The sequence below is a fragment of the Lipotes vexillifer genome, unplaced genomic scaffold, assembly GCF_000442215.2.
Source record: "Lipotes vexillifer unplaced genomic scaffold, Lipotes_vexillifer_v1.1 scaffold640, whole genome shotgun sequence".
In the NCBI taxonomy this organism is placed as follows: Eukaryota; Metazoa; Chordata; class Mammalia; order Artiodactyla; family Lipotidae; genus Lipotes; species Lipotes vexillifer.
The window spans coordinates 1,877,943-1,898,469 of record NW_006773138.1 but is presented as its reverse complement, the minus strand read 5'-3'; the positions used below and the strand labels follow the sequence as shown (position 1 = coordinate 1,898,469).

At 43.6% G+C, this 20,527-nt stretch overlaps 1 protein-coding gene across 1 annotated transcript in view; it reads right to left on the bottom strand.

Moving 5' to 3' along the window:
- Positions 1–1,649, bottom strand: part of POLD3 (DNA polymerase delta 3, accessory subunit) — a 42,039-nt gene extending 40,390 nt beyond the window's left edge. The window contains exons 1-2 of the mRNA XM_007448098.1: positions 1,460–1,649; positions 35–90 (exon numbers count right to left, since the gene is read on the bottom strand). Of these exons, the coding sequence (XP_007448160.1) occupies positions 35–90; positions 1,460–1,519 (116 nt within the window). The 5' untranslated portion in view covers positions 1,520–1,649. The remainder of the gene's footprint in view (positions 1–34; positions 91–1,459) is intronic.
- Positions 1,650–20,527: the final 18,878 nt, after the last annotated feature.

Here is a 20,527-nt window from a genome sequence, read left to right as displayed (position 1 = left end):
AATCAGATTAAAATTAGTAATAAATTGTACTTACTGTTTGGCCTGATTAACATGAACTCCTAGTGTATAGCTCAGCCATTTGTATGTCACCTGCAAGAAGGAGTTTTTTTAAATGTTTTATTAGCTGACTCCAGAGTGCAGGTCAGTCCCAAGGGCTCCTAAAGATTCTTACTCTTAGACGATTAAGCCTTATAAATTACATTAGATGCCACCCCAGTTTTGCCAAGAACCATCCACCTAGGCAGGTAGGACTCAGATATTTATCTTACAAATACTAAGAAGTTTGTATCACAGATTAATGCAAGAATCTAAAAAGAAAGGCTGAATATACATAGAAAAAAATCTCATTTTTCTCACACTCCTTGTTTTACTAAGGCCCTTTTTTTCACATTCTGTCTTTTTGGGGCCACCACCAAAAACTATCCTCAAACTCACCCAGAAGCTAGGTTACTTTGGAGTGTATAACTCAGAAAATTCTGAGGAAAGTTGCAGCCATACAAACATTAAAGGGCACAGGTGGTAAAGGGGTCAGAGAATGAGTGAAGTTGTTGAATACTGTATCAAGAGGTTAGACTAGGAACTATTGGCATCAAGCTTTGATCTTCCTTCCATCCTTCGTTGAACTCTCCTGTCATTTGCCACTTCCTTATAACCTGTCACCCTCCTCTCAAAGTCTTCCAATTCTAAACGCTGAGTTTCCAATAATTAGAAGACTTATATAGGTTAGGCAAAGGCAGTGTGATGTAGAGGAAAGCACTAGCAAAAGAGACAGACCTAGGCTGGAAAACTGATTATCCCTTACTGACCACAAATAAGTTATTTGGTCCCTCTGCTTCAACTGTCTTTTCTAGGGATACTTCCACCGACCTCTAGGTGGGTCACTGTAGAGACTAAACGCAATAATGTGTATCCAAAGCTCACAGTAGGCACTCAGTCATCTCGATTTGCGAAGCACTCTCATATCCATTGTCTCACTTGATCTTCACTCCAACCCTGTGAGGCAGGCCAAGCCTGTATCAATACCAAACTTCCAGGAGGAGGAAACCAACTGACGGCCGGAAGGTTAAACAACATGTCACTTAACCCGGTCAAAACACAGTTTCCTCAACTGTAAACTTGAGACTTCAAATGCCAACCACGTCGTCAGACAGGTGTAGAGACGCCTTAGGAACATTACCAACCAATGTTCCTTCCCCCCGCCGCCCCCGCCCCCCCCGACTTCCGGGGCCCCGGGCCTGTGCACAGAACCCAGCACGCCCACCCGAAGGACGCGGATTTGCGCGCGGGCCACAGGTCCTCCCCGGCGAGTTCTCGCTCGCCCTGGGGCACCAGGCGTGGGGACCGTCTCCCCTGGACCAGTCCCCACGCGGCACACGCAGAGGCATCAAGGCCCCCGCCGCCCTCGCTGGGCACAGGGCCCCAGTCGCACGCCTGCATTCCCCAAATCCTAGCTCCTCACGATCTTGTTCTGGTCCGTGACGAACTCGTCTATATTTTCCAGATAAAACTGGTCCGCCATGGTGCCGCTGCGCCGGGCCCCGCCGCCTCCGAGCTCCCCTGGCCACTTCAACTGCAGCTCCCGCCGGCGGGAAACGTCTTTCCTCCCTCGTAGGTCCCGGGTCGTTTCTCACAGCAACGGAGGCGACGCGCTACGGCGGCCGCCTGAGGGTCAAACTAGTCTCGGAGACGGCGCAGGCTGAACGAAGCGGAGCTAATAGGACCGGACGGAAGTGAAGTCCTAGCAGCGCAGGCGTGTTCTGCAGGGGCTGATTGTAGAGTCCTAGTTTCAAATCCCAGCTCTGCCTCTTAGTGACTGACCCAGGGCAAAATACCTCACCTCTAGGAACCACAGTCTTTCCAACTCTAAATTGATAAAATAATCCTTACCTTTTCATACATTTATTCAACAAATATTTATTAAGTACCCAGTCTATTCCAGGCACTTCTTAAGCACTGGGACATAGCAGTGAACAATAGACAGAAATAAACAAGTATTTTAGTAAAGTCCTGCCAGCGGGGATAAAGTACTGCCTGTTATAATCTCTCAGAATTGAGAAATCAGGGAAAGTTTTCCAGAGAGGATGAGAGAGGGGGAGTATTTGCTGGGAAGAGAATAGTTTTCATTATGGTTGGAATGCCGGGAGAAAAGGACGATGAGGAGGGATGAGACCGAAGAAGCCAAATCATGCTATGCCTACAAGGTTGTGTGAAGGGGCACGTGCACTTTATTCTCAAGAAAAGTTTTCGAATTGGGGAATTTCAACTAAAATTTCTCCTAACATGAGGTAAAAAACCATTCAGCAGAAGCCAGTGTATTTCAGTAGGGCAGCATAGTGGATAATGGAGCAGGCTCTAGAGTTAGACCCTGGATTTGAATCCTGGTTTTGATATTTGTGTGTGAACTTAGGTAAGTTATTTAACCACTGCAAGCCAGTTTCCCCACCTACAAAATGGAAATAGTGGGACTTCCCTGGCAATCCAATGGTTAAGACTCTGCCCTTCCAGTGCAGGGGGCACGGGCTCGATCTCTGGTCAGGGAACTAAGATCCCACATGCCACAAGGCCCGGCCAAAACATTTAAAAAAAAAGATGGAAGTAGCAATAGCACCCATTTCAAATGTTTGTTGCAACATGCATTCGTTCAAGACATAGTTAGCAAAAGCCTACTAAGGGCCAGGCACTGTTCTGGGTACTGGAGCCCTGGGGATACAGCTGTGATCAATAACACACAGAGCCTGTTCACATGTAGCTTACACTTTCTTGGAGAAATTTTTTTTTTTGCGGTACGTGGGCCTCTGACTGTGTGGTCTCTCCCGTTGCGGAGCACAGGCTCCGGACGCGCAGGCTCAGCGGCCACGGCTCACGGGCCCAGCCATTCCGCGGCACGTGGGATCCTCCCGGACCAGGGCACGAACCCGCGTCCCCGGCATCGGCAGGCGGACTCTCAACCACTGCGCCACCAGGGAAGCCCTTTCTTGGAGATTTTTAAGTGAGGGACCGTAGCAGCTTAAAATAGGATCGTACGTACTGGAAATTGAGAACTGAGTAACTTGGGTTTTCTTTGAGTCAGCAAAAACTGCTAATGAATTAGATGAGTGGAGTATGAGAAAGACAGTAATCAAGCAAAATGCCTAGATTTGGAACCTAAATCTTTAGGTTAATGGTGATGCCTTTGACTACTGAGATATGAAGACTGAGAGAAGGAGCAGATGAAAAAATTTAAGAATTTTATTTGGCCAGCGTTATAAACGGGATAATATACATATACCCCTCATGCCATGCCCGCACACAATGAAATCAACAATTAGTATCTGTACTTGGAATTGGCAAATAATAAAATGACTAAAGTTAGAAAACAACAACAACAACAAAAAAACAGTTATTACATTACTATATACCAGGCACACTGTACCAGGCTTTGAGAGTGAGATTTCATTTGATTCTCATAGGATCCCTGCAAATGAATTGTGTTTGTCCATATTTTATAGACTAGATTGCTGAGGCTCAAGAGAGGAGACACGGATTTTCCAGGTCACAGGGTTAAGTGGTAGTACTGGAACTGGAACTCGTTTCTAGTCATTGCTCCACAGGATTGGAAAAGAAGTCAAAATTGACCAAAGAAGAGTCTTGATACTACCTCCCTGCCTAAAGGGAGCAGATGATAATACTTATAGACTACCTGGCCCAACATGGTCCTAGATCTGCCAATATTTAAAGAGTTGCATGTCTTTTAGAAGCCAGATCTGTGGTTGTCTTTGGGACGATAGAAAATGAAAGGGAGTAGGAGGAGGCTTCTGAGGAAAAGGCAATGTTCTGGTTCTGCATCTGTGTGCTAATCCCATGGGTGTGTCAAGTCTGTGAAAATTTGAACTGTACACTTTTGATATATATGGTTTTCTATATGTATGTTTACATCTATAAAAAGTTTACATGATTATTCAGGAAATCTTTAACTTCTATGCCAGGTCTTCTCAAATCAGTAAAACAGAAAATAGGTACAGGTAAGGATGGGTATTGGAAAGGATAGGTTTAGTCTTAACCTTGGAAAAAAGAAAGGAGATTCTGGGAAGAAGGGATAATGGACAAATGGACCCCAGGCAAGAAATTAATGGAATTATCAAGTTAAGATAAATGATCAAAGGCATCTCCAAGACTGGGTTGGAATAATGAGACTAGAAAGGAATGACCACCGCTATGCCTCGGAGGGGGCAGGTTGGGAGTTGGGCTTGTACATTAAGGACAGGGAGCTGGAGGGGGAAGGGAAAGCTCTTCTGCTTATGTCTGAGGCCTACCCAGCCTTGAACATTCCTACCTCAGGGGTGGGTAGCTGACTGGAAAGCATGTGGGCTTTGGAAATATTTTTCTTTTAAAAAGCAAGCAAAGCAAAGCAAACAAAAACCTAGGCTTGAATCCTAGCTTCACCACTTCCTAGCTGTGTGGCCTTGGGCAAATCATTTAACTTCTCTAGTCCTCATTTTCATCATCTTTAAAGAAGGGACAATGATAGGCAGTGATGTTCTGATAAATGATCAAGAACCAATTTACCAAATGAAATAAGCCCTGATTTGTAGTCGTTGCCAGCTTCTGTGGTGTAAATATTCCCACCATAGCAGATTCCAGACTACAGATAGTGAGGTCACAGAATGCAGAGTCAGGAAGAGATGCACACTATCACACCATTATTTCCACTGTACAGATACAATAAGCAAATAACCTCAAGAGCATAGATGATAGTAAAATGTAGTAATATAATTGAGAAATAAGATTTGAATATTATCTTTGTTTTTAATATAATTTCTTTAATAGTAAGTTACGTAATTTAATTTTTAGTAACAGCTCTGTTTAACAAGTGACTTGCAAACTTTCTGAAACTTTTTCAGCTCTCATAAGCAAGTACGAGCCAGCTCCAGCACACTACTATAAATATAATTTAATTTGCATGATTGAGGGGATTGAAGGAAACATGTTCTGTGCCTGGCAGATAGCTAAGCGCTCTAAAAATGGTAACTATTATTATATAATTAACACTTGCATACAACTAACTATATGCCAGACTCTGTTACAAGTGCTTCACAAATAGTAACCCACCTAACCTCCATAAAAGTCCTAGAAAGTAAGGTGTGTTATTAGCCCCTTTTTCCAGATAAGTAAACATTGGCACAGAGAGGTTAAGTAACTCGCCCAAGATCACAGAGTAAGTGGCAAAGCCAGAATTATAACCCAGGCAGTCTGGCTCCAACATCCATGATCTTAAACATTGTATTTTGCTGCCTCATTATTAGTTTACAACTGCATATAGGAAAATAATTAGTACTGTGAAAGTCTAACACACTTTATTGCAGAATTTTGGAATCCGTGTGCACATCAGTCAAGTGAGAATTGCTTTCAGTGGAAGCCAAGTAACAAATGATATATGTTGAGCATCTAAAGGATGTGGGAATATAGAGTCCAGGTAAACAGGAGTTAATCTTAGAAGTTTTCAAGGCAATTGTCGCAGCGGGGGAACAAGGTGGAGGGAGGAAAGTTGGTTGTGGGGGGAATGGATCTTTGATTAGGTTTATGGAGGAAACCACAGCTAACAAATGCCAGTGTACAAGCCTAGGACTGTGGCCAGGAGATTAGTGTTTTTCTAAATAATGCCTGAAAGCTTAGTTCTAGGGTCAAAACTAAATCAGAAAAGAAAGGAGTGCTCTGCACTTTCACGCCCATAAATCATAGGTATGAAACTCCTTCAGCTCATGTGCATCACTGGAATGTTAAAAACTATCATTTATTGAGCTCCTACCATGTTGTGGGGACCTTGCAGAGAGTGACTCATTTAATCCTCAAACAACCCTGTTAAATTCTATTATCCCTTCACCAAAAAAGAACTCAAATTTGAAATCAATTTTATGTTGTTGATAGGAAGAATGAATGGGAAATGATTTCATATAAGTTCCAAGACAAGTTTTGCTTAAACTAATAACTAAGTAGGATTTTAGAACTGGCCTCCTTCTAATAAAATAACAACAACCTCACCAGCATCTAATAGGTTCTCAGTGACATTTATTGACTTAAATTCAATTACACTGAAGGAAGTGAGATTTGAGGGGGAAAAACACTGGATTAAGAAACAAGGTGATCTGAGACAGTGTTCACTCTTACTTATCATTCTTGGAGTGTGGAAAGTGGACAGGCACCATGCTAGGCCTTTTACATTAATATTCTCATTTAATCTTCAAAATAATTCTATAAAGTAAATAAATATCATTACTTACCTACTATTATCCCTGTTTTTCAGATGAAGAAACTGTAGCTCAGAGAGGTTAAGTAACTTGCCCCAAACCATCCAGGTAGTAAGTGGTGGAGATAGGTTTCCACCCAGGTGTGCCCAGAGCCCATGCTCAAACACTGTGGTTGTCTTTGGAGGACAGCGTTGGACTGATTTCTATTCCTTTCCTTATTTTATTGTTTTTTATTCATCTTTGAATTTTTACAAGTATCATTTTTATTGTTAGAAAAAAAATGAACATAATTTCATTTTGAAGGAAAAGTGCATTTAGCAACGTAAAATTAACTCATCTTCCTACTCCAGGCATGGTGTTTTCCCTATTTGAAATGTAAAAGGCAAATCTGCAAAAAGGAAAAGTACCACCATTCCTTCCTTCACCTCAAATACTGCTTCTTTAAATAAGACAACTCACTCCCTATTCCTTAAGGATGAGTCTTAAGATTAGTTTTAAGAACACGAGCAGTTCTGGAGATGGCAGTGTCAGGTGATACCAGCAGTGGGAGCCATAGCATCAAGGCTCCATGTCTCCAAACAGAACCTAAGGTTGATGTTAGAAATAGAAGGCTGACCCTCCTCTTTCCTCCTCTTCATCACACTTTACCCCAGAAATGACTGGCTTCGGAGAGTCTAATGATTCTGACAGGGCAGGGGGTGGGAAATCTAGACGGGGCTCAGCATTGAGAGGGAATGAGGAGCTGTCAACCTGTATGTGGGCAGGATCCCCAGACCTCAAGCAGGGGAAGAGGGCCTGTAAGTGTAACTCAGGAGCCCCACCAGCTGGCTGGGCTTCAGGGTTGCCATAGGTCTCTGGGGGATAGCATTCCAGTCAGGGTAATGGGTTAGAACAAAGGAGTATAAGAGTAAGAATTATGACTCGAAGGCCACATAACTGTCCAAGGGCCATTCCAGGACTTATTAACACCAAGGTATTTAGCATTAGATTATTCGTACATTCATTCATCAAACGTTACTAAAGGTCTCCTACCTACTAGACCCTGTGTGACCAATGGGAACACAGCATGGTCTTCATCCCTGGGGATTTTAGAGTTGGGGGGGAATAAACAGCAATACAGTGCAAGGGAAGCACAGGGTGCCATGTGAACCCACAGGAGGCAACCAACCCAGCCTGAGGATCAGAAGACATGCGTGGGGAAAAGTGGACTTGGGTTTCCAGGATTAGATGTGTAATCCCTCCTCTCACTTTAGGCAAAATATGAAAGAAATGAACTCAGGGTGCTGCCATTTTTATAGTTTTTAACAACACAAAACACACCTGTATTTCCTCTTTAAAAAAAAAAGCTGTTTTATGAGAATACATATACCTTGTGCAGACTGTCCTGTGGAATGTACAGCCACCAAGGCCAGGACACATCAACCTTCCTGACAGCTGGGGAAGCAGGAGCCCAGGGGACGGTGAGATAAGGCTTCAGGTGCTGTTTTAAAACACTTTATCAGTTCTGTAAAAATCAATGTAAAACCTCTCAGTTATCAAAACAAGGTGGATGAGGCAAGAGGACACTCAGACACTGGTTCCCTTGTTTCATACCCACGGCACCGAACCACACCTGCCCCCAGCCCACACTCACACCCAGCCCATTCATCCCTCAGTTCAGCCACCGGAGGCTCACGGTGCCATCTTTGTTGCCGCAGACATTCAGAAGAAGATCAGGAGGACCTCACCCCCGCCCCATCTTGCAGTTGCTTTGTGCATTGTTTTCCTTTGTCCATTCCCTTGGGGGCTGGAAGGGGGCTGGGGGGGGTGGAGGGGATGCTGCAGGTGCAAGTTAATTGGAAATTGGCTATGAGAAGTTTTGTCTCAAGCATATCATTTCTGAATTATTAAAATTGGGGGCAGGGGGCATTGGCTTTCAGGGCTGAAAAGAAGCATATGATCCTTCTCTTACAGACCATTGCTCTCTGGCTCCCAAACCCTGCTGGGTGGGAATACTTCCTGAGGAAACGCTGTGTGGCTTTAGTTTCCGGTGAAGAAGGGGCAGAGGCCATTCTAGACACAGTCCTGATGGAGTGGGCTGCTCTCTTTGCTCAGTCTGTCTCCTGGCATCACTGCTTCTCTCTCTATGACTATTCTGTTTTCTTCTTTGGCTTAACCACTGTCTCTACTTCCTCAGAATTTCCATTTAAACACAGCCATAGGTTGCCATGGCTCCTCTCTCCCACTGCCTCCAGTTTTTGTCCATCACTACAGATTTTCTCAACAATTCCCCATTTTGTAATTCCTAAATTGTTGAACCTGATATGCTCAGCTTATCTCAGGCTTTTGTTTCTTTTAAATCTCAGATGAGCAATATCTTTCTCAGGATACTGAGCAGCCAGTGGAAAGATTCCTCTGGGATAATTGCTTCTTCATTCATTCTCCAATTGTTGATTGAGTTCCTTCTATGAGCTGACTATGTCTGTGAGATACGACAGAATACAAGAGACACGTGGCCCTGGATGTAAACAGAGAAGTTAACGAAAAGTTACGAGATCATGTTATGAGAGGAAACAAACAGTGTGCACCCATCGGAGATGTCCAGTAGACTGTGGGGTATGCCTGTGCCCAGATGCAGAATTAGAGTGGGGATCCACACCTGAAGCCACTGGAGGGGATTAGATGAACCAGGGACAGAGCCAAAGGCAGAACCCCAGGGAATTTCAGCAGTTAAGGGACACGCAAAGGAGAAAAGGCCTAAAAAGAGACTGAGAGGGAGAAGGAGTACTTAGAGGGTTCAAAGTGGAAACAAGAGGAGAAGTGAGTTTGAAGGAGGAATTTTTGACAGTGCCAAACACTTCCCCAAAGTAGCACTGGGTAGGGATTGAGAGGAATGCATTGGATTTGGCAATTAGGGGGCCTCTGATGACATTGGCCAGAGGAGTGAGTGGCACAAAAGCCAGATTGCAGTGAGTTAAGGAGTGAGGAAGAGTGAAAAAAGGAACTGAAGATAGAGGGTAGTGACAACGTTGGCCAACTAACTCTGTGAAAGAGAGGTGGGTGGGGGTGAGGGTGGTCATGAATTTCACAACACGTCTGCCTAAGCTACAGGGGTGGGAGGTGGTGGTGGGTGTTTGAGAAGGAAGTATGATAGGCATTCTGGGGTCTTTTCTATGTAGAAGGTCCTCAGTCAGGGGTGCCTCAGAAACTGCAGGCCTGAATGTGCAGGAGGAGAGCATGTGGTCGATCCTCGGTTCCCGTGGAATGGGAATTTTTCAAAAGTCTTTTCATCCCTGGATTCCCAGCACCCAGCGTGGTCATAGCTGGCATGGCGTAGGCCCTTAGCAAATATTTGTTGACTGATAACTGAATGGCAGAATGAGTAGATGGATGGATGAATGGAATTGAATTAAATATTGTTCTACTCTATAATCCCTTTTGTTGATTTACAGAACATTGTTTGTGGAAGGTGGTGTCTTTCCTTTCCCTCCACCACTGAAATTGTTACATAGTCTTGTTATCAGGGGGAGCATTACTGATAAGTTAACTGGGGAGATTCAACTGCCTTCAAAGGCCCAGTGATCAGAAATAGGGGGAGAGGAGTGACCTTTTATGGACAAAAGTCAGGACCAAGTCCAGATCCTAAACAAGCTTGAGAGCTGCAAAGAGCACTGCTGCTGAAGACCCCGAAGGGAGGCTCCATGCATTCCTATATGTACCATCTTTATAGACAGGATTTTATGTAGTAAACACTCCATACATTTTGGGTTGACTAATTTGAAGTATCTTACCTTTCAATATTTTCTTCCAAGACTCTACAGAGTAAGAGACAAAATCAGATGGTAGACTCCCCCAAAAGTAATTCTCCTCATTTCCCCTTTCTCTGTCTGATGAGGAAATGCCTCCATCACCCTTCTGATCTCCCTGGACCTGCCCTATTTCAGACCCTCCTTATCATCAGTCTTTTTTTTTTTAACTTGTTTTTCGGCTTATAAAGGAAATCATGCTTATCTACATCTTCTCTAGCCTGATCTCTGTTCCAATCTTCCCCCCCGCTCCCCACTCCGGTCCATCTTTAACAACAGTTCCACGATGACATTTCTAAAACACAGAACTGATGATATTACTCCCTGCTTAAGAACCACAGTCCTATTTTAGAACACTTCCATTGCCCCCCAAAAGTTCCCTTGTGCCCTCATTCCCTGCTTACACAATCAATCCCTATTCCCACCCCCAACACCAGGCAACCACTGATCTCCTTTCTGTTGCTATAATTTTGTCTCTTCTAGAAATTTCATATAAATGGAACTATAAAATATGTAGTTTTCTGGGTTAGGCTTCTGTTATGGGCTGAATTGTGTCCCCACCCCAAATTCATATGTTGAAATTCTAACCCCCAGTAGCTCAGAATGTGACTATATTTGGAGATAGGGTCTTCAAAGAGATAATTAAGTTAAAATGAGGTTATTGGGGTGGGCCCTAATCTAATATGACTGGTGTCCATATAAGAAGAGGAAATTAAGACACGTGTACACTGCAGATGGAAGACCATGTAAAGACACAGGGAGAAGAGGGCCATCGACAAGCCAAGGAGAGAGGCCTCAGAAGTCAACCCTGATAACACCTTGATCTCAGACTTCTAGCCTCCAGCATCGTGAAAAAATAAATTTCTATTGTTTAAGCCACCCAGTTTGTGGTACTTTCTTAAGGCAGCCCTAGCAAACTAATATAGCTTCTTTCATGTAGCATGATGTTTTTGAGATTCTTTCATAATATTGTAAATATTAGTAGTTCTTTATTTTTTGTTGCTCGGTAGTATTCCATGGATGTACCATATTTTGTTTATTTATTCACTAGTTGATAGACATTTGGATTGTTTCCAGTTTTGGTGCTAAAACTCCTGCTAAAAAATTTTCATACAAGTCTTCACGTGAACATATGCTTTCATTTCTCTTGGGTAGATCCCAGAGCTTTTAAAATCAAGTTTAAGTTTCTTACTCCTTCAACCTCACTTCTCACCCTTTATCGCTTCTTACCTTTGCTTCAGCACCAGAGATTGCTCATAAGTAGATTGCATATACTATGCTATTTCTCACTTACAAGTCTTTACATATGCTGTGTCCTCTCTGGAATTTCATTTCCTCATCTGTAAAATGGAGATAATAATCAGACATATTGAGTCTCAGATGTTAGTGGAATATAATCTAATAGACCATACCACTCATCTAGACAGTGCTTTATAAAAATTTACAAAGCTTATTCATATCCTTTATCTCCTTTGATCAACTCTGTCACATAGGGATTATAGTTTAGCAGCTATGGCAGATTGTAAAAATGGCCAGGAATTATTCACTTCTCCCTATCTACATCTTTTAAAAGTGTCCTTCTACACTGACTCTGGTGTGGCTTTGTTGTTCACTTTGACTAGAAACGTGCTTGAGTACAGGGGCTTCCCTTCTCTTGCCACACATGGAGTCGAGAGACCACCATGTGAATGAGCCTAGGCTAGGCTGCTGAAGGACAAGAGGCCACATTGGAGGAGAAAAAAGGTGCTCCCAATAAGTGAGTGAGGCCACCACCCAACTTGCCAGTTGACTACAGACCCGAGGCAGAGCCCAGCATAGATCTGCTGAGCTGACCAAGACCAGGTGACCTATAGAATACGAGCTAAATAAAGTGATCATTGTTTTAAGCCACTGTGTTTCAGGGTGAGTCATTTTATAGCAAAAGCTAAGCAATACAGATTCAGTGCAATAAAGCTTTAGAGCTAAGCAGCCTGGGTTTGAATTCTAGCTCTGTCACTTACTAGCACTGTAGCTGTGGGCAAGCTACTCCACCTTTCTGAGCTTCAGTGTCCCCATCTGAACAAAGGGGATAATGGTAGTGCCCATTCCCTGGGGTTGTGAAGATTCAATAAGATGATAGATGTCAGACATTATCTCATGTGCTACTGGGCTCAACATAACTGCCTAATAGAGGGAGCCATTGTTCAGATGAGTAAACTAAAGATGAGAAGACTAAACTCCCAGATGTTTAGTGTCTTTCTCCAAGATCACACAGCCAGAAAGCGACTGAACTTGGCACTCACACTGGGACTGCTTGACCCCCACCAAGTTTAGGATGCATGACAGACTAGTGGGGGAGACTGACTGGGGGTGAGTAGGAGCATTCATTGTCCACTTTGCAGATCGCCTTGCAGTATGAAAGCCAAAATAGGCTAAAGTTAATGAATGATCAAACTGAACTTTTATGAAAATTAATTTGGTAGCACAAAGTACAAGTCATTGGGAGGCATTGGTAGTCCTACCCCTTCATTCTCGGGATCCCACGTCTCCCCGGGTCTGGTTTTCTGTTTGCACTGTTTCTCAAATCCACTCTTTTCTCTCCATTTTCTTTCCTTAAACTGTGCCCCTTTCTGGAGCTTCCAGCTTCCTTTGGTGTCTCCTGTTCTTTGGTTTCTCCTCTCCCTGCATCTTCTACACTTTGTGCTCTGTGCCAGCACATCCCTGATGCTCACCAGAGGACAGATTCTGCTCGTGGGTTTTACCTAGGGGCTGGCTAGATGGCTTCCAGGTACCGAAATGAAAGACCTCTAAGTGCCTCAGACATCCCATCCAGAGAACGAAGGGCCCACGAGAGGGCCTTCCAGATCTGATCGATTCTGCAGGCAGTGCCCAAACCCTAAAAAAGGACTGGCAGGTACGTACCGTCACTGAGCAGCAGAGGGCAGCACCAGCTCCTCCTTTGTCATCTCCCATCAGGAGCTGGGGGCGCTCCTTCACATAGGAAGAATAACAATGAAGACAGGACCTCAACAACCAATTAGAAAACGCTCTGTGGGCCAGACTTTAATTGAATTAATTGCCTGAATTGAAAGAATAGGGGATTTTATATTAAAATAGGATTTCAGGCTTTAATTATTAATCCAAACATCTAGCTGCCATCCTTTGTCCAGGCTGTGCTCTCCCGTGGGCCTCAGTCCTTGCCACTCCCTATGGTCTTCCCAACATTTAGGCCAAATGTCTTTTGCCATTGATCAAAGTACTTGTATTGTCATTTTTCTTAAACCTTTTTCTTATAAGTGAAACCTTTCTTAACCATGTCTTCAACAAAAGGAAGAAAATAAGACCTAGATTAAGAGAACCACAAGTTCCAAAAAATGGGGGGAGGGAAGAACCCATTTCTTTGTGAAAATGAAGTAAGCACTGTGTCTGTGTTGAAATAATACAACTTAAGGTGACATTACAAAAATAAAGCACAATAACAGGACTTCCCTGGTGGTGCAGTGGTTAAGAATCCTCCTGCCAATGCAGGGGACACAGGTTTGAGCCCTGGTCCGGGAAGATCCCACACGCCATGGAGCAACTAAGCCTGTGTGCTACAACTACTGAGCCTGCACTCGAGAGCCCACAAGCCACAACTACTGAGCCCACATGCACAACTACTGAAGCCCGGGTGCCTAGAGCACTGCAGTGAGAAACCCACACACCGCAACGAAGAGTAGCCCCAGCTCACCACAACAAGAGAAAGCCCACGTGCAGCAACGAAGACCCAACGCAGCCAAAAATAAAATAAATAAATAAATTTATAAAAAATAAATAAATTTTAAAAACAAAGCACAGGGCTTCCCTGGTGGCGCAGTGCTTGAGAGTCCGCCTGCCGATGCAGGAGACGCGGGTTCGTGCCCCGTTTCGGGAAGATCCCGCGTGCCGCGGAGCGGCTGGGCCCGTGAGCCATGGCCACTGAGCCTGCGCGTCCGGAGCCTGTGCTCCGCAAATGGGAGAGGCCACAACAGTGAGAGGCCCGCATAACGCAAGAAAAACAAAAAAACAAAAAAAAAAAAAAACAAAGCACAATAAGAACCAAAAGGAATGTAGAAAAGATGTGAGATGAAAAAGCAACCACGGAAGAAAGGACTGAAATTTCAACAGATTTTATTCTTTTGAATGCAAATAAATGTTTCTGCTATAAAATGGAATTAAGGGAATAAATTATAAGTGTATAAAATATAATTCAATAAGTGAAACAGTAACACCTGCAGGAGGCTGTAGGCATTTGAGATTGCACCCTCTAACCCAACCCCTTCCCCCAGTCCCCAGCTTTTATGGATAAGTTAGCTGAGGCCCAGAGAAACTGTGACTTGTCCAAAGTCACAAAGCTAGGAAGTGGCAAAGCCAGGGATAAGAATCACATCTTTGGACTCTATACCCTTTGCTTCTTCCATATATTTTATGGCCACAGAGCTTGACAACATTTGTTGGGTTGATGAAGGGCAGCATAGTGTAGTGGAAAGAACATTAAATTGGGATGGAGAGCCCTAGATTCTAGTCCTAGCTATACCAATGATTGACTGTGTGACCTTGGGCGAGTCACTTTCCCTCTCTGGACCTTATTCTCCACATCAAAGTACAGAGAAAGCTAAACTCAAGACTTTGAAAGTTAGTTGGGAAGTGTGTCATATTAGCCAATTAGAGCCTTTTTGTCCTGGGGCTAAGAATTTAGTCCCAAGGGAAAGGAGTAAAGACCTCACTTAAAGAGAAGAAATCAACTCTGATTAGAATAAGAAATAAATTTATTAAGATAATCTTCTATAGCTCGTGGAATTACCAGAAAGCCTGGAGAATTAGGCTCAAAAAATGGGCAGAAAAATGAAAGCATATATGCACACAGACACCTGTATACAAATGTCTATAGCAGCTTTATTCATAATGGCCAAACTATGGAAAAGACCTTTAAGAAACAAAATTCAACAGAGTAAATTTGAAGATAGAATTGGCTTTACTCAATGATTCATGAATCCGACAGCATCCCATCTAGTAAATAACGTATTTACAGATGGGATGCAGTCCAAGGAGTTCTACAAAACGGAAGGTTTTTATAGGCAGAAAACGGGGCAGGACAAGGAAGTTCTTTGCAAAAGAAAAGAAAGAATTGTTTCAGGCTAGGTCACCTTCCCTAAGTGAGCAGCAAAGGGAGGGGTCTTATCTTGCTTATTACCTCACTAGTGCTGACAGGAAATTCCAGACGGATCCATTTACAGTTCCACTCCTGGGAGTGGCTGAAACTGCGTTTAGGTTAGGTATTAAGTCTTGGTGAGGTTTAGGAGAAGTGACTCTATTTTGGGCTTATTTCTTTTTAACAGACCCAAATGTCCATTAACAGACAAATGGATAAACAAAATCTGGTATATAGTAGAATATTATTCAGCTGTAAAAATGGAATGAAGTACTGATACATGCTACAGCACAGATGAACCTCGAAAACATTACGCTAAATGAAGTAAGCCAGTCACAAATGACCACATACCATATGACTAGTATGAAAGTCCAGAATGGGGAAATCTAGAGACAGAAAGTAGATTAGGGGTTGCTGTGGACGGTGGGGCGGGGGCGGGGACAAGGAGTAGGGGAGTAATAGTTACATGGTATAGCGTTTCTTTCTTTTTTTTATATATAAATCTATTTATTTATTTTTGGCTGGGTTTGGTCTTCATTGCTGCACGCAGGCTTTCTCTAGTTGCGGCAGCGAGCGGGGGCTACTCTTCATTGCGGTGCGCGGGCTTCTCATTGTGGTGGCTTCTCTTGTTGTGGAGCACGGGCTCCAGGCGCATGGGCTTAGTCACTCCGTGGCACTTGGGATCTTCCCAGACCAGGGATCGAACCCATGTCCCCTGCAGTGGCAGGTGGATTCTTAACCACTGTGCCACCAGGGAAGTCCCTGGTATAATGTTTCTTTTTGAGAAGATAGAAATATTCTAAACTAGACTGTGGCGATATATGCCACTGTGGCGATATATGTTGCACATGTTTATGCATATATTAAAAAGTGAACTGTATAGTTTAAATGGGTGAATTGTGTGGTATGTGGATTATACCTCAATAAAGCTGTTAAAATATTGGCAGAAACAAAGGGAGCCAAGACAGGTACAACCTCAGCCCAAATCATGCTACAGAAGCAATTCAATAAGAACACCTCTGCCACCCCTACCCCTGCCCTGAACACTGGACCCAGAGGCCACTACTTGCTCTGCTGGCATTCCTACCCCAAAAACTAGATGTTAAGGCCACTGCCCCCAACACTACCAAAATAAATTCTCCATTGTCCCTGCTTCTTTGCAACCTAAATGTCTTATTCTAAGTTCTGGGAGAATGTACCTGATTGACTGAGTCTGGATCATATGTGCATACCTAGCTGTAAGGGGGGATTGGGAAAGCAAATATCTGGCTGTCATCACTTCTATAATGTGAGATAAGATCTGACCCCCTGCAAGATGCATATGGTAGAGAATTCTCCAGATATACGAAAGGGGTTTCAATGTTGGACAAATGAGCAAACCAATCAAACAACAAACAAAAACAAACATCCTGACCTCTATACATATATATAACCCCAGTTAAAATGCAAATATTCCAGATTAACCGGTCCTTTAAACGCTCATTCATTCATTGTATGCCTGCAATCACCATGAGCATTTATGAAGTACCTAAAAACTCTTTGCCAGCTCTATGCTAAGCCCCACAGAATCAGAAACAAATAAACCTGGCCCTCAAGGCGATCCCAGTAAGCAGGAGAAAAAATGGAGTGTTACAGGTTGCAGGCTAAAAAGTACAAGGAGTAAAATGGGGGCTCAAAGAGGGACTGATCAACTCTCCTTGAGGAGAAGGTTAGAAAGCTGAGATGACTTTGAGGAGAATCTTAAAGATAGGTTGGTTCCTTGCTAGGCAGAAGGGAGGAAATAGGGGCCTGGACCAGCCAAGTGCAGGGGGGAAACAGGGAGAAACACTGTGCTAGAAGCTTGGGGTGTGACACGGGGCACAGCGAGAGGGGCTGGAGAGGTCACAGATCATAAGGGGTCATAAAGCTCAGACCAAATAGTTTGGTCTTCCCTCTTTTCAACGGGGAGCTATTGAAGGATATTTTGTTTTCAAAACACAATTTTTTTTAATATTTTAATTTTATTGGAGTACATTTGATTTACAATGTTGTGTTAGTTTCAGGTGTACAGCAAAGTGATTCAGTTATACATGTACATACAGTCATTCTGTTTTAGATTCTTTTCTCATATAGGTTATCACAGAATACTGAGTAGAGTTCCCTGTGCTATACAGTAGGTCCTTGTTGTTTATCTACCTTTTATATAGTAGTGTGTGTATGTTCATCTCAAGCTCCTGATTTATCCCTCCCTTCCATGTCAAAACATTGTTTTGATGTTTTGTAGAGAATGAACTGGAGGAGAGATCGGGCAAAGAGGTCATGTAGCGGGCTGCTGCCATAGTCCAGACATTAGATGGCAGAAGAGGGTCTGGACCAGGGTGGTAGCAGTGGCGATGAGAGGGACAGAGATGGATACGAGATAATACATAAGGAAAAATTTCGTTCACCTTATCTTGTCAGAACTGCTTAAGGGCGAGCAGGACCCTGATGACATGGTATCAACCCATTCACCCATCTGTCCCATCTACACACTCACTCGCTCCTGCCCCAACATTTACTAATGTGTAAGTGCTGGGGATACAGAAATTGTTCCCACCATAGAGGAGCCCTGACTGGAGAGGAGACAGGCATCTAAACAGACAGTTATAAAGAGTGCGACGGCTGCTAGGAGACTGCTGGATGGAGGGTGCTGTGGGAGCACTTTAACTGGGGAGTTCAAGGAGGACTTCACAGAGAAGATTGGAGACCTGTTTTAAAAGATCAAGAGGAATTGGTCAAAAAGAAAATGCTGGGAAGGAGGCACTGGGGTCAGAGAGAAGAGCATGTTATGTGGCCATGAAAAGGTATCTTTCAGTCCGCCAGCCATAGGACTGTAATAGACCAAAGGCCCCAGATGCTGCTCTCTAGAGTCCAGCATCCAGTCTGCACTGAGACATAACCTCCCATGAGCTGCTGTCAGCTGAGAACAGCAGGGAGACTAAGGCAGGTGTATTCCTGAGAGGCAAGGGATTCCTCTGACCTCTGACAGCCAACTTTGTGGCTTCAGGATAACCCAACCTTCCTTAGACCATACAGCAGAATCGGGCACTTCCACCCAACCCTCCTTTCCCTTCTGCTTACTCAGGGTCAGACTTGAATGGAGGATTTATCGTTCAACCAAACTCTCCTTTCCCATTTTTGTAAAGTCTTGCACGCTTAATCCTTGCTTGACTTTGCTTCTAGGAGGACCCAGAGTAACATACCTGTGTAAAAGCATACATTATTTAAGGACTTCGGACTTTACTCTGGACTAATTCACAAGACCTGAGACACTTTCAGGAAAGTATTAGCTTGGCCAAAAAGTTCGTTCGGGTTTGTCTGTAAGATCTTATAAAAACCCAAACAAACTTTTTGGCCAACCTAATATAATCAGACAAAATAAAATTTGAAGTTTGGAGGTAGATGGCCTAGAGGTGTAGAGAGAATGGAGAAGGTAGGAGAGAGCAAATAGTTGTACATTTGACCCTTGAACAATGCAAGAGTTAGGGATGCCAACCCTGCACAGTCAAAAATCCAAGTATAACTTTACAGCTGGCCTTCCATACCCACAATTCCTTCTTATCCAGGGTTCTTTCCTATCCACAGTTTCACATCCACGGATCCAACCAACCACGGATGGTGTTGTCCTGTAGTATTTACTGTTGAAAAACATCTGCGTATAAGTGAACTCGCAAAGTTCAAACCTATGTCAACTGTAATTATTTTGGGCTGCCAAGCTTTAGGACCTTTTTGTGTTTGGAGAGTTCCTCATCTTATGAGACGGGCAGAGCTGGCTTCCCGTTACAGAAACTGAGAATGCCAACTCACTTTCCCAGCATCCCCTGCAACTAAGACAAGGCACATGACCCAGGTCCTGCCAATCAGATACACCTGCCTTAGACAGATTTTGAATTGGAAGCTAGTGAGGCAAAGAAGCAGGGGTGTACAGAATCAGTGTGAGCCATGGCTGGCAGCAGAGGCAGCAGCTGTAGTGGCAGACTCCAGGACCTTGGAGTGGTCATGTTGATCGTACTTGAGTGGCCCCAATCCCCAGAACAGTGAATGTCATTGTGTTCACTGGGCCAGTTCTACATGGTGAATTTGGGAGTTGATCTTGGGGGAAAGGTCCAAGCCCAGTTCTCCGCCCTCCAGGAGATTCTGTGAGCTACCTAGTATCCTTTCAATAATTCCTTTTCTGCTTATATAAGCCAAATATGTTCCCTGCTTGCAGCAAGGAATCTTGCTTGATAAAGGGGAAATGGAACAGGAGCTACCAGCAGCCTCAGTGGACTAGAAGAGAGAAGGGTAGCAAGAGAGAGAACGCAGTATGATGTGAAAGTTATTAAGCTCTGGAGCAAAGAGACTCACGTTCATATCCTAGCCCTTCACCTATGTCTAGTTGGCTCAGGCTGCTATAAGAAAATACCATGGACTAGGTGGGTTAAACAGCAGAAATCTACTCCTTATGGTTCTAAAGGCTGAGAAGTTCAAAATCAAGGTGCCAGCTGATTCAGTTCCTGGTGAGAGCCCTCTTCCTGGTTTGCAGTGTCACCCTCTTGCGGTATCCTCACATGGCAGAGAGAGAGTTGCTCTGGTCTCTTCTTCTTATAGGGGCACCAGTCTTTTATAAGGGGCTCCACCCTTATGCTCTCCTCTAAACTGAATTACTTCCCAAAGGCCCCACCTCCAAATATCATCACAATTGGGATTAGGACTTCAACATATGAATGGCTGGAGGTGGCCATTTAGTCCTAGCAGCCTATTCACTGAGTGACTTTGAACAAGTCACTCATCTTTCTGAACTCCAGCTATCTTACCTGTAAAATGGGGATGTTGAGTTTTACCTCCTTCATAGGGCTATTGTAAAGATTAAATGAAATAATAGGTACAAAAATACTTTGTGAACTATAAAGTGAGCTCTACAAATGTTTGTAATTTACTCTAACAGGGCCAAGCACACAGTATGGCAGGCAGAGGTGCTTTTTAAATATCTGAAGTAAGAAGAAAAAATAACAATTATTTTTAGAGCTAGTACTGTGTGCCAGCCACCATGATGAGTGCTTTACTAAAATGAACTTCCTAATAGCCTAAGGTGAACAACCTTCCCAGTTTGCCAGGACTCCCCTGAAAGTCACACATTCTGGGAATCCCCTGAGGTCTGAACATACATTTGAGGATCATGCCCATTTTACAGATGAGAAAACTGAGGCTTAGCGAGATTATGCAACAGGCCTAAAAGCACATTTATTAAGTGACAGAGTCAAAACTTGAACCCAGAGCTATTAAAGAGGAAATATAAAAGGAGAAGTCGTTTTAGAATGAAAGATGGAAGGTATCAAAACCCTGCATTTTTAACTATATGACTCTAGCCC